Source organism: Wickerhamomyces anomalus (genome assembly GCF_001661255.1).
Source record: "Wickerhamomyces anomalus NRRL Y-366-8 unplaced genomic scaffold WICANscaffold_2, whole genome shotgun sequence".
NCBI lineage: Eukaryota > Fungi > Ascomycota > Saccharomycetes > Phaffomycetales > Wickerhamomycetaceae > Hansenula > Hansenula anomala.
Window position 1 is genome coordinate 1626778 of NW_017567111.1, and position 11958 is coordinate 1638735.

An 11958-nucleotide genomic window follows, 5' to 3' on the forward strand; every position below is an offset into this window, starting at 1 on the left:
CCTTTATTAATTATATTCTTCTAGTAGTGTGTCTTTTAAAAGATAAACACTTGATCGTTACCTTTTGATGGCATTTTGGCTTCAGTGAAACCTAATTCTTTGGTAATGTCAATTAATAAAGTTTTCATACCTTGAGGACCACAGACTAGAATTCTTGAATCTTCAGAAGGTTTTGGCAAGTATTTTTGAACCATTTCTTTGGTAACATAACCGGTTTCACCTTCCCAGTTTGCTGGTGGGTGGGTCAAAGTCAAATGGATATCGATGTTTGGGTATTTAGCATTCAATTCTTCAATTTCTTCCCTTAACAAAATATCATTTTCAGTCTCGTTGGCGTAAATCAATGATAATTTTGTGAAATCTTCTGGGGTAGTGGTGATTTCACTGATCACTTGTAGGATTGGAGTGATACCTGAACCACCAGCAACTAAACCAATTTCTTTAACTTGGTTAGTGGAATAACTAAATCTACCAACTGGGCCTCTGAAGTCAACAAATTGACCTGGTTTCATTTCAGCAAATTTCTTGGAAACCTTACCATCTGGGTAGGATTTCACTAAAATATCAAAGAATCCTTTATCAAATTTAGAAGAGATTGGAGTGTAATGACGGATTTCGTCTTCAACTTTAACTGCAACATGATGACCAACTGGGATTTCCAACACTTCATCTTCTCTAACCAATCCAAAACGATAACTTTGAGAGATGTTAGTGACTGTCTGTATATTTGGCTCAAAAAATAGCACTTACATAGCTGTATTTCTTGAAATAATGGTCTTATCAAGTAGTTCTAAAGATCTCCATTTTTTCTCATCCAATGATCTTCTTCTGTCTGTTTAAAAAGTTAGTAAATATTTGATAAGTGTCTTCCAATATTATACTTACTATAAGCATTAAATAATCTAAAACCCAATAAGGACACGAGAAGAACTAAAACATGCGGTAAATAGTCAACGTTCATGATGCAAATCCCAACAATAACTAAGATCACTGGAATATAAATCCCATGGAGTGGCTGCTTAAGCAGCTCAGTTTTATCTTCGACCTTAGAGCTCATAGTGACTGGATAGTTCTATTTGACCAAGAAAGTCGGCAAAAACTTTGAATATGGAGTATTAAAAGAATAATTTTCAAGATCAAAACAATAATTAATCATCGCCGTTGAGCTTCTCGGTCAAAAAGGCGTAAAAAGCAAAAATTCGCGGAATGTTTTTTACAGCGTCAGGGCTTCAAACGCTAATACAAATTTGTAAAGAAATCTATAAGTTCATTTTTTCATTGAGACAAAAATATATAATATATATAGGTTGAGAATTCATTAAAAGTCTCTTGAATTGAAGTAAACAGTTTTAGTGAAACAAGTATTGCAAAAAAAAAATAGGAAGTTATGATTAAAGTTCATCAACACCCACAATACCATTTCTGATGGCCCATTCTTTAGAACTCAAAAACACATTGTATGGATCTTGTTCTTTTCTTATTCTCTTGAAATTCTTCAAGTTTTCACCAAACCATTCTTGGTTCTTTTTGGCAAATCCTCTCATTTCACCATCTTTATAAGCTTTCTCCTCCTTAACATCACCAGCAGCCCATTCAACAGAACCAAGGAAGTTCTTAGCCCAATGTGGTTTACCACCAGCAGCACCCATGGTTTCTTCAAATATCTTGAACCATTTACCAATTGGTGAGTTGGTGAAGAATGGTCTGTACATAGTAGCATTGATATATAGGGTCAACTGTGAGTTTGTAACATCTGATAAAGGAGCATAGTTTAAGGTTGGTGTGTTATCTAATAATGGGCGTAAGTCATTACCTTTGATTGGACCTGGTGAAATTTCAGTACGGTTTGTGACATCAGCAACATTTCCAATGGCATTTGTTGTTGTGGTGTTTGAACAACGAACTTCAACTGGGACATGAACATAAAAATCGTGGTTAACAGCAGCAGTATTGATATAATGTTCCAAACTTCTTAGAATTTCTGGACCATTGTTTAATGGCGCAGCCCATTCATCAACAAATTGAGAAAACAGACAATCCATATTTAAGCCTTCAACAGATGGTTGGACTGCGATTGCACCATTTCCTAAAGTTTCAACAGTACCATATTGACGATTAAAAATGAATTTTTCAACATATGGTGTCAAAGGTGAATAAATGTGAACAGCAATCCATAACAAAGATTCATAAAATAGTCTTCCCAACTTTGTACCATACCAACTTTCTCTAGGAGCGGATAATGGTTCTTCAGTTTTTTGACCTCTCCATAAGATACACTTCTTCGCATAAGGAAACCACCAAACTCTAATAAATTCTGAACTGACCCATAAAGTGTCCCATTTTTCTAAAAGAGTATCAAAATTTATAACTTCTTGTGATGATTTGATGTTAAAAGCAGGAATTGCACGGATAGTAGCTTTGACAATGACACCAATTTTACCTAACCCTAATAATGCTGCTCTGAAAACGTCTTGATTGGTCTCTGAATCTAAATAAACTATTTCACCTTTCCCATTAACAATAGTTAAGTTGACAAATTGTTGAGAAACTAATCCATGATATGGGGAAGCACCATGTGTACCAGTAGAGATGATACCAGCAACTGATTGTTCACTAATAGATCCTAAATTTTGTAACGCTAACCCATTATCAGCCAAGTATTCATTAAGTTGATATATTCTGAGACCAGCTTCAACAGTAACATCTGTAAATAATCCTGACTTATCTTTTTGTAAATCTAAGACTTTATTGAACTTATCAAGGTTCACTAACCATTCATTTGTCATTGTTAAATCACTTGGAGAATGACCAGATCCGACAACCATTATGGTTGTATTTGCCTCACGGGCTCCCTTAACAAGGCCAACTATTTCATCTAATGTGCTTGGTTGAAAATACAATGATGGTTTACAGCTAAATATACCGGCCCAATTTGAAAAGATATAATCTTTTCTGCCCAATCCTATAATATTAGTCACCATGGTTTGCAATACTTTCCAAGAAACGAGGTGAACAAAATGGTTAATGGAAAGAATGTAATGATACAACCGAGATCACACAGGTGTTTGATAGATATAATGTTTTGGTAACAATATCTAAGGAGCTGCTATACCGCTCGTGAATAGTACTTTGTAAAACCACCAATAAAGATTGAAATATATCAAAAATTTAACGGTCCAATCTTTGTTTATGATTTGATCTCACCATTTTTTTTTCACAAAAAATTTCGGAGCATGAATGAAAAATCTACACTTTTGCAGCCAAAAAATCAAGGTTTTTGGATGCTTTTCCTCTTGAATTGGAGCATTTCTGTGACTTTAAAAAGGTACTCAAAACTCTATAAGCTAGTAAGAATGCCTAAGCAGGAATCCATCCTCTAGCATCACCAAGCAGATCAGCAGAAGAGCCGATTCGCAGGACAAATTCGCGGAAACGGTGGCTTTCACGTCACAATTTGACAGATGCCATAAAATACGCGTCTGTTCAATCAACAGCTTTAGTACAAAACTTTTGTTAATTGGAGAACATGGCTAGAGCTGAAAGGTATAATAGAGGGAAGTCATGGAGGGATAAGTTCTTGAAGTCAAAAAAACAGAAAGAGAAAAAGAAGGATAACAAGCCTATATTTGTTACTGAAGATGATCTTTTCAAAAGAATTGGTTCTGGTAATGATTATTCCACTGAAAGGTTTTATGATTGGAATATAATGCTGTCGAATCATATACTGGATAAAGAATATGAAGAACCGAAAATGCGGTCTTTGAAGGATTTATGCGCGATGCAAATAGCTGAACACCATGATCTTATCAATCATGAATTGCTCAAGAATGGGAATTGGTCAATATGGGCACCAGTTTGGAAGTATATTGTACGATGGAGAAGAGATAATTTCAAAACTTTCCAAACATTTGCTGATGCCTTTCATAGATCCTCTGAGTTTGCGTGCCATGGTAATGTGAGGAGCTATCCATCATCGAGATTCAAAACACTTTTATCCAACACTGCACAAGATACTAAACGGCATAGAGTTGAAAGACTGTTCAGTAATATCAAATTGACAAATCTCATCAGCAATTTGAATAATTCATGGTTCCCTCATTTGACAGTACTAGAGATAAGTAAAGATTTACAAGATGATGAGTTATTGGAACTTACAAATCTCACAAACCTCACAGCACTCAAAATTACGCAAACCAATGGTATGAAAGATACAATTGTGAATAGTTGGTGCTCTGCTTTAAAGTCACAAAAGTGGACCCGATTACAAGTCTTATGCCTCCCAAGAGTAAGTGAAAGCTCTCTAATCAAACTACAAAGACAAGTTATGAACAGCAGGCTGCTTTACATTGAGATTGAAACAGGAAGTTCAAGATTCAACATAGATAAAGAATGGCCCAATTTAGATCGTACACATTGGGAACTGATCAAAGAGAGGTCTATCATTGAACAACCACTGGCTCTAAAGTTCCAGTCGTTGTTATTGTTACAGCGGATTGAAAATCGTTCATTGATTCCAACGTCATCTACGATACTTCTTGATTTCAACATCTTGGATAAAGAATTTGTCGACTATGGAGGGCTTGTCTCGCAAACTGAGTATGATTCTTTATGGAATATGGGTGAGGTTAAAGGGTGCTACTTGGGGCTTTTGTTGAAAAAGTTGCCAAAATTTGAGAATACTGTGAAGAAGGCTACTGGAGTCAAGAGATTAAAGACAAATCCAAAGCCAAAAGTGACTTCTCTCAATTCATTCTTCGACCTATGACGCACTAATAGAAAAATAGATAGTACCAATCACCATACTGTAGCTCTACAGTCAATAGAATTCGCCTTATAAATTCATTAGGATAGATAATAAAAGAAAATAATAATAAAATTTGAAAATAATATACTCAACCACCAACCAATAACAACAGGAACAAAATTGACAGTATATATAAAAAAAAGTAAAGACAGGATAACTTCAATGATAAAAATCTAAAAAAGAAGAACAACTAATTTAAAGTTATATTAGGGTATCGTAAACATTTGCAGGAAAAAGAGAAGAATGATATTCCATATCACGCTTAGTATTCTTCACCTTCTTCTTGATCGATTGAATCGATACCAACTTCTTCATAATCTCTTTCTAAAGCAGCTAAATCTTCTCTTGCTTCAGTAAATTCACCTTCTTCCATACCTTCACCGACATACCAATGGACGAAAGCACGTTTAGAATACATCAAATCGAATTTTCTGTCAATTCTTCTCCAAGCTTCAGCAATAGCAGTAGTGTTAGATAACATACAGACAGCTCTTGAAACAGCAGCCAAGTTTGCTGATGGAGGAGCAGTTGGTGGTTCATAACAGATACCAATTTTGAAACCAGTTGGGATCCAGTCAACCAATTGAACAGTTTTCTTAGTTTTAACTTGTGCAACAGCGTTTTGAACATCTCTTGTAACAACATCACCTCTGTATAATAAACAAGTAGCCATATATTTACCAACTCTTGGGTCACATTTGACCATTTGGTTACCTGGTCCGAAACAGGCGTTTGTGATTTCAGAAACTGAGTTAGATTCATGAGTAGCTCTTGATTTTGAAACAACTGGTGCATAACCGACTAATGGGAAATGGATTCTTGGGTATGGGACTAAATTGGTTTGGAATTCATTCAAATCAACATTTAATGAACCATCAAAACGTAATGAAGCAGTAACTGATGAAACAACTTGAGCAATCATGTTATTCAAGTTTGCGAAACTTGGTCTTGAAATATCCAAGTTTCTTCTGCAGATATCATAAATAGCTTCATTATCAACCATAAATGTACAGTCAGCGTGTTCTAAAGTGGTATGGGTAGTTAAAACAGTGTTATATGGTTCAACAACTGAGGTAGAGGTTTGAGCAGCTGGGTAAACAGCAAATTCTAATTTGGATTTTTTACCGTATTCCAAACTTAATTGTTCTAATAATAATGAACCAAAACCTGAACCGGTACCACCACCTAAGGAATGGGTGAATAAGAAACCTTGTAAACCATCACATTGATCGGACATTCTTCTAATTCTATCTAAGACATCATCCAATAAATCTCTACCAACAGTGTAGTGACCTCTAGCATAGTTGTTAGCGGCATCTTCTTTACCTGTGATTAATTGTTCTGGATGGAATAAATCTTTGTAGGCACCAGTTCTAACTTCATCAACAACATTTGGTTCCAAATCAACATATAAAGCTCTTGGGACGTATTTACCTGAACCAGTTTCACTGAAGAAAGTTGAGTAACCTTCTTCTGGACCTTTTGGTCTGTTTAAACCTTCTTGTAAGTATCCATCTGGTTGAATACCATGTTCTAAAGAGTATAATTCCCAACAGGAGTTACCGATTTGACAACCAGCTTGACCAACTAGATTAATAATGTTAGTAAATATACCCAACAACATAGGGATAGCCTAATATGAAGCTGGGTTTTGAGTTTGAGATTGATTTCACCATGGTCAACGCGTCTAAAGTCCCCTGATACACAATTCTAACACGCTTCAAGATCTCCTCAAAAGACAAACACAACCGCCAGCTTCCATGAATTATAAACACGTACCGTTAACACTGATAACTTCTCTCATATTTTAAGCTGATGTATTGTTCTCTTGTGATTGTTTTACAAAAGTGTTTATCAAAGAGGAGGCAAAAGATTTGTTCGTTCTCGCTTTTTTTTCTTCTTGAATGTAAACAAACCACCAACTTTTTTTCATGGGAATTTTTTGAGACTGATCAGAAAATGATTTTTGTTTACGGTTTCCTGATGCGGTAAAATATGCCCACGTGATTTATTCACCATGGCAACCGCGTTTCTTAGTCAGCGTAATACACTTTGAGCTTCGAGTAGAAGAACTTTTTGACAGCTTTATGGAATTTTGTGGTAAACCAAAAGATTGGAAAGTATATAATTTTATCTACAAGCACTTTGTTGTCCGTATGTCATCAATTTCTATTCGTTATAAATTTGGGATAGCAAAGAGTATATGATATCTATTAGTTTTGTATGCGACTTGTGACGATAACTTATCCTTATCTGTCTCGTTATGACATTGATGAAGACGTTCAATGAGGATGAACATTCACCAAGCTTGTATATCTCAACAATGTGTCTATTTGTGAATTTGCTGGGCTGCATATCTTTTGTTACATCTTGGAAACAACTAAACTCCAATAATAAAATTTCATCTTTGAAATGGCCCTTGGAATATTCCCATTTATAACCAGATGCCTTGGATATGGGGTTTATTATCTTCTTTTTCACTTCTAACCGCACTTGACCTATCACCTTCATGTAGTCTTCTCTTGTTGGTTTATAATCAGGTATGGCTAATGGTACCAATTTTTCATCATTTGTTGCGTACTCTGCAACATCTTGTTCCTTTTTGGAATCAATAACCTGCGTTGATGTTGTGTTATCTTTCTCTTCATTATTTCCTGGTGGGACGGTTGTGTATGAAATCCCATCAGGTCCATCTTCAGCGTAGATTTTGACTGGTTTTCCTTCTTTCTTTGCATACACTTGAACTTCCTCTCCGTTCACAACTGCTTTAGCTTCGCCATTTCTATTAACAATATTTGACGAGGCATCAGTATCATCCACTTGTGGACCTTTTATGAGCTTGTTCAAGTTTCCTAGATCATACTTGAGGAAATGAGCAAATCCATCACATTGAACATCTTGATGTGATTCATGATTTGTCTTGAGCTGATGCAAAAAACCCTCAAACGACGTAACCGATTTGGTATAACCCTTTTTTAATTTGGGCTTTGGGTTGGAAGCCATCTTGTCCCTTGATATCTGTGAATCAAAACAAAAAACTTGGGTTAGTTTCGGCGTTTTGTTGGTGATTGTTCGTTTGGTGAATGCTCTTGATGGAATTTTTTTTTCCTCGAAGAGGTTTAACTTTGACGTCTTTTTTTCGCGAGTATGTACAGATAGGCTACACAAAATTTCACTAGACTAAAGATCTTAAAACACCTGAATATTTATTCAAACTACACATGACTCGCCCCTTTTCCTCCAATAGTCACTGACTGCATGGTAATCACCGGCCCATCTCCGTATAGCGTTAATAACGGTCTTTGGAGGTTGAAGGAATGTCTCATGGCCTTTTTCTTGTAATGAAGTTAAAATATCAGAGCCAATGTGTTCTTCATGTTCAATATGGTTTGGCAAAAGTTGATGATGGAAACGTGGATATGCAATGGCTTCCAATAGTGGCATGTTATAACTATAAATACGAACAATGGCTTGAAGAACAGAAGTCACAATTCTGCTACCACCAGCTGCACCAATAACAAGATCCGGTTTCAATAATTCATTCACCACAATGGTTGGTGACGATGATGACAATGGTCTTTTTCTTGGTCTTATGAAATTATAAATTGATGGCTCAATACCGAAGGCATTAGGAACGCCAGGCACTGAGAAATCATCCATTTCATTATTAAAAATTATACCAGTAACTGGATCAATAACCAAACAACCAAATAATAGGTTGACAGTTGAGGTCATGGAGACAGCATTGTGATGGCCATCGACGATTGAGAAGTGAGTAGTCCCATGAGGGTTATTGAGCTCATAAGCTGGCTTGTAGTCTGACCAATTTGCTAACGTCTGGTTATCTTTGATATGACGCAATGCATAGTCTGACCAATCTTGACTAGTGATATGTGTTGTATCATTATTTGTGGAGTCTCCTAGTCTACTCCTAGCACTTGCTACCCATTTCATAGCTTCAACTAGTCTGTGTGTAGCTAAAGGGTCCATATCACCACCTTCTAATGTTCCAAAATGATCCATAATGTTCAACCCCGAGATTAAAGCAGCCCCAGAGCATGAACCAGCACATGTGTAAACATCATTACCAAGATATTCAGTTTTCAATGCTGGAGAGAGTTCAACTTCATAGTTTTCAAAATCTGCTTTTGAAAAAACACCACCATTAGCATTGGCAGCTTGAATCAAATTACCAGCTATAGGTCCATTTGGATCATAAAAAACAGCATCACTCCCATTATTAGCAATCAAACGTAATGTTTCACCAATTTTAGGTCTTTTGATTAAATCACCAGCTTTAACAACATCATGTTTTGAACCTTCCTTGAAGACAAAATCCCAAAGTGAATAGTGTTCCCTAAAGAATTTCTTATCAATTTCTATAGCAGCAGCTAAAACAACAGATGCATTCCACCCATTTTCAGCGACATCAATTACTGGTTCAATTAATTCTGCCCAGGTTAGTTTACCAGAACCTTCATGTTTGTAAAGTGTGTATAAACCTTTCAATTCACCAGGAATTGCTGCTGCCAATCCACCAACTTGTGATAAATGCTCACGTCCTTTAAACATATCTTTATGACCTGCTAATGGAGCCATTTCTCTAGCATCAATGGAGATAGCTTGTTTACCATATTGCTTTGATACAATATACCCACCACCTCCGATACCTGAGCTGAAGGAATTAATAACACCAACACATAAAGCAACAGTAACAGCTGCATCTGCTGCGAACCCACCTTTCTTCAAGATGTCAACACCCAGTTGTGAGCAGAGTTCTATATCTGACGACACAGCACCATACATTGATTTGTGTAAATGATTTGGACTAGGGTCTAATGAAGGCCCTCTTTTCAATGGGTTTATATCGATTCCTCGGTCTTTTGAAATTCTGTATAGATAATCATCTTGTGATGGATAAAATGTATTGAAGGGTATTAAGGATATAGTAATTCTGGTTGAAAGTAATATCAGCGTGAATACTAAAAGTATTGAGCTTGTTTTCCATAGTCTTTTGACCTTAAACCTCCTTGTATCGGCTTCACTCTTTTCAATATCTAGACTGAAATTCGAAGTCATTTTAATACCTTTGGAAGCTAATAAAACAAACGGAAATGGGATAAATGAAGCTTGTGTTGGTTTCAATCAAGTACAACTAAGCACTTATTTGACTGTTTGACGAAATTTGTGGCTTCGGATAGTGTGGTTTTTAGTTATTCATCAAGTCAAGTGGCTGACGATCGCTGTGTACTTTGAAAAAAAGCTTATCGGTATCAATGTTACATAATCGTCATACAAATTCAAATAAACGTTAACAAAATTGAATATCTTTTCTTTAATCAAATATATAATAGTAAATCGTCAAAATTCTGTCAGCTATATAAATTCAAATAAAAAGTGATCTGTATATACATAAGGGTTTGCCACTATTAACTGAAACAAATAGTTATTGAGCTGCTTATTCAATGATACGGGTGATCAAACCAGTACCAACAGTTCTACCACCTTCTCTGATGTTGAATCTTTGACCAGCTTCCAAAGCAGTTGGGTGAACCAATTCACAAACCATTTCGACATTGTCACCTGGTAAGATTTGTTGAGATGAATCACCACCTTCTGGGAAGGTTAAAACAACGGTAACATCACCAGTTCTGATGAATAATTGAGGTCTGTAATGTTCACCAAAACCTGAGTGACGACCACCTTCTTCTTTAGTCAAAATATACATTGAGGCTAAGAATTTAGTGTGAGCTGAGATGGTACCGGTTTTAGCAATAACCATACCTCTTTTAATGTCATCTCTTTTGATACCACGTAATAAGATACCACAGTTATCACCAGCCATAGCTTGGTCCAATTCTTTTTTGAACATTTCAATACCGGTAACAGTAGTTTTCAATGGAGTTTTGTTTAAACCAACAATTTCAACTTCATCACCTTTCTTCAAGTTACCACGTTCAACACGACCAGTAACAACGGTACCTCTACCTGAGATTGAGAAGACATCTTCAACACCCATCAAGAATGGTTTTTCTAAATCTCTTTGTGGGGTTGGGATATATTCATCAACAGCAGCTAATAATTTATCAATAGCTTTGACACCAATTTCTTCTTCACGACCTTCCAAGGCACATAAAGCAGAACCCATAACAACTGGGACGTTATCACCATCAAAACCATAAGTACTTAACAATTCTCTCATTTCCATTTCAACTAATTCCAACATTTCTGGGTCATCAATAGTATCAACTTTGTTAACAAAGACAACAATGTGTTGAACACCAACTTGTCTAGCCAATAACAAATGTTCTCTGGTTTGAGGCATTTGACCATCAGAAGCAGCAACAACAATAATAGCACCATCCATTTGGGCAGCACCAGTAATCATATTTTTGATATAATCAGCGTGACCAGGACTATAATTTTTAATGTTAGTACAATTTCTTGGGGAAATAAAGAAATTCTAACTTACCAATCAACATGGGAATAATGTCTGTTAGCGGTTTCGTATTCAACATGAGCAGAGGAAATAGTAATACCTCTAGCTCTTTCTTCTGGAGCTCTATCAATGGAAGCATAATCCAAGAAATCAGCACCACCAGCTTCAGCCAAACGTTTAGTGATGGCAGCAGTTAAAGTGGTTTTACCATGATCAACATGACCAATGGTACCAATGTTTAAATGAGGTTTTGAACGATTGAATGAAGCAGCTGAACGAGCTAAAGCTGGACGAACAAATTGAGCAACGCCTGTTTTAGAATTAGTACTTGAACTCAATCAATGAAACTGAAAGCAGGAGAAAATAACTTACTGTTAGCGGCTGCAACAGCACGCAAGCTCAAACGAGCATTGTTAACCAATGTTTTAGTAAACATTTTAATGGATGTTGAGGCTAATCTTCAAAAGAAGGTTAAATTGTTCCCAATGGCACTTCATGTCCTTTTTTTCGATCGAAAAGTGATTTGATGAAAAATATTTTCGAATTTTTGTTGCCCAAACCGTCTTTCGGGTAAAACAAATGAATTCGCGAGCTCCATGTGTACCTAGATTTAGACAGTTTGTGGTACTTCGTTGTGCTAAGTTGAAATGGTTTGTAAAAATTGGGTTTATTCGGATGGATTAGTATCAGATGGTCGTATAGCTACAGTTTTTTG

The 11958-nt window shown here is 36.1% G+C and overlaps 7 protein-coding genes across 7 annotated transcripts; 1 reads left to right on the forward strand and 6 right to left on the reverse strand.

Annotated features, from left to right (window-relative positions):
- Position 1: 1 nt before the first annotated feature.
- On the reverse strand, positions 2 to 1094 carry WICANDRAFT_90595 (cytochrome b5 reductase family protein). Its single transcript, XM_019186247.1, has 3 exons — positions 886 to 1094; positions 751 to 832; positions 2 to 696 (listed from the first exon to the last, which is right to left on the reverse strand). Exons 1-3 carry the CDS (start codon positions 1055 to 1057, stop codon positions 36 to 38), a joined length of 915 nt encoding a protein of 304 aa, XP_019040456.1. The 5' UTR covers positions 1058 to 1094; the 3' UTR covers positions 2 to 35.
- Positions 1095 to 1292: 198 nt separating this feature from the next.
- On the reverse strand, positions 1293 to 3192 carry ALO1 (D-arabinono-1,4-lactone oxidase). The gene has a single exon (XM_019186248.1). It carries the CDS (start codon positions 2979 to 2981, stop codon positions 1392 to 1394), a length of 1590 nt encoding a protein of 529 aa, XP_019040457.1. The 5' UTR covers positions 2982 to 3192; the 3' UTR covers positions 1293 to 1391.
- Positions 3193 to 3526: 334 nt separating this feature from the next.
- Positions 3527 to 4765, forward strand: WICANDRAFT_77893 (uncharacterized protein; the record flags this gene model as incomplete). Its single annotated transcript, XM_019184629.1, has 1 exon — positions 3527 to 4765. One exon carries the CDS (start codon positions 3527 to 3529, stop codon positions 4763 to 4765), a length of 1239 nt encoding a protein of 412 aa, XP_019040458.1.
- Positions 4766 to 5066: 301 nt separating this feature from the next.
- Positions 5067 to 6608, reverse strand: TUB1 (alpha-tubulin TUB1; the record flags this gene model as incomplete). Its single annotated transcript, XM_019184630.1, has 2 exons — positions 5067 to 6391; positions 6584 to 6608. The coding sequence occupies 2 exons, from the start codon at positions 6606 to 6608 to the stop codon at positions 5067 to 5069; spliced, it is 1350 nt and encodes a 449-aa protein (XP_019040459.1).
- A 365-nt stretch (positions 6609 to 6973) lies between these two features.
- Positions 6974 to 7807, reverse strand: WICANDRAFT_77895 (uncharacterized protein; the record flags this gene model as incomplete). Its single annotated transcript, XM_019184631.1, has 1 exon — positions 6974 to 7807. The coding sequence occupies one exon, from the start codon at positions 7805 to 7807 to the stop codon at positions 6974 to 6976; it is 834 nt and encodes a 277-aa protein (XP_019040460.1).
- Positions 7808 to 8014: 207 nt separating this feature from the next.
- On the reverse strand, positions 8015 to 9883 carry ECM38 (gamma-glutamyltransferase; the record flags this gene model as incomplete). The annotated part of the gene is made up of 2 exons (XM_019185545.1): positions 8015 to 9695; positions 9831 to 9883. 2 exons carry the CDS (start codon positions 9881 to 9883, stop codon positions 8015 to 8017), a joined length of 1734 nt encoding a protein of 577 aa, XP_019040461.1.
- Positions 9884 to 10262: 379 nt separating this feature from the next.
- On the reverse strand, positions 10263 to 11679 carry TUF1 (translation elongation factor Tu; the record flags this gene model as incomplete). The annotated part of the gene is made up of 3 exons (XM_019183250.1): positions 10263 to 11220; positions 11277 to 11553; positions 11616 to 11679. The coding sequence occupies 3 exons, from the start codon at positions 11677 to 11679 to the stop codon at positions 10263 to 10265; spliced, it is 1299 nt and encodes a 432-aa protein (XP_019040462.1).
- Positions 11680 to 11958: the final 279 nt, after the last annotated feature.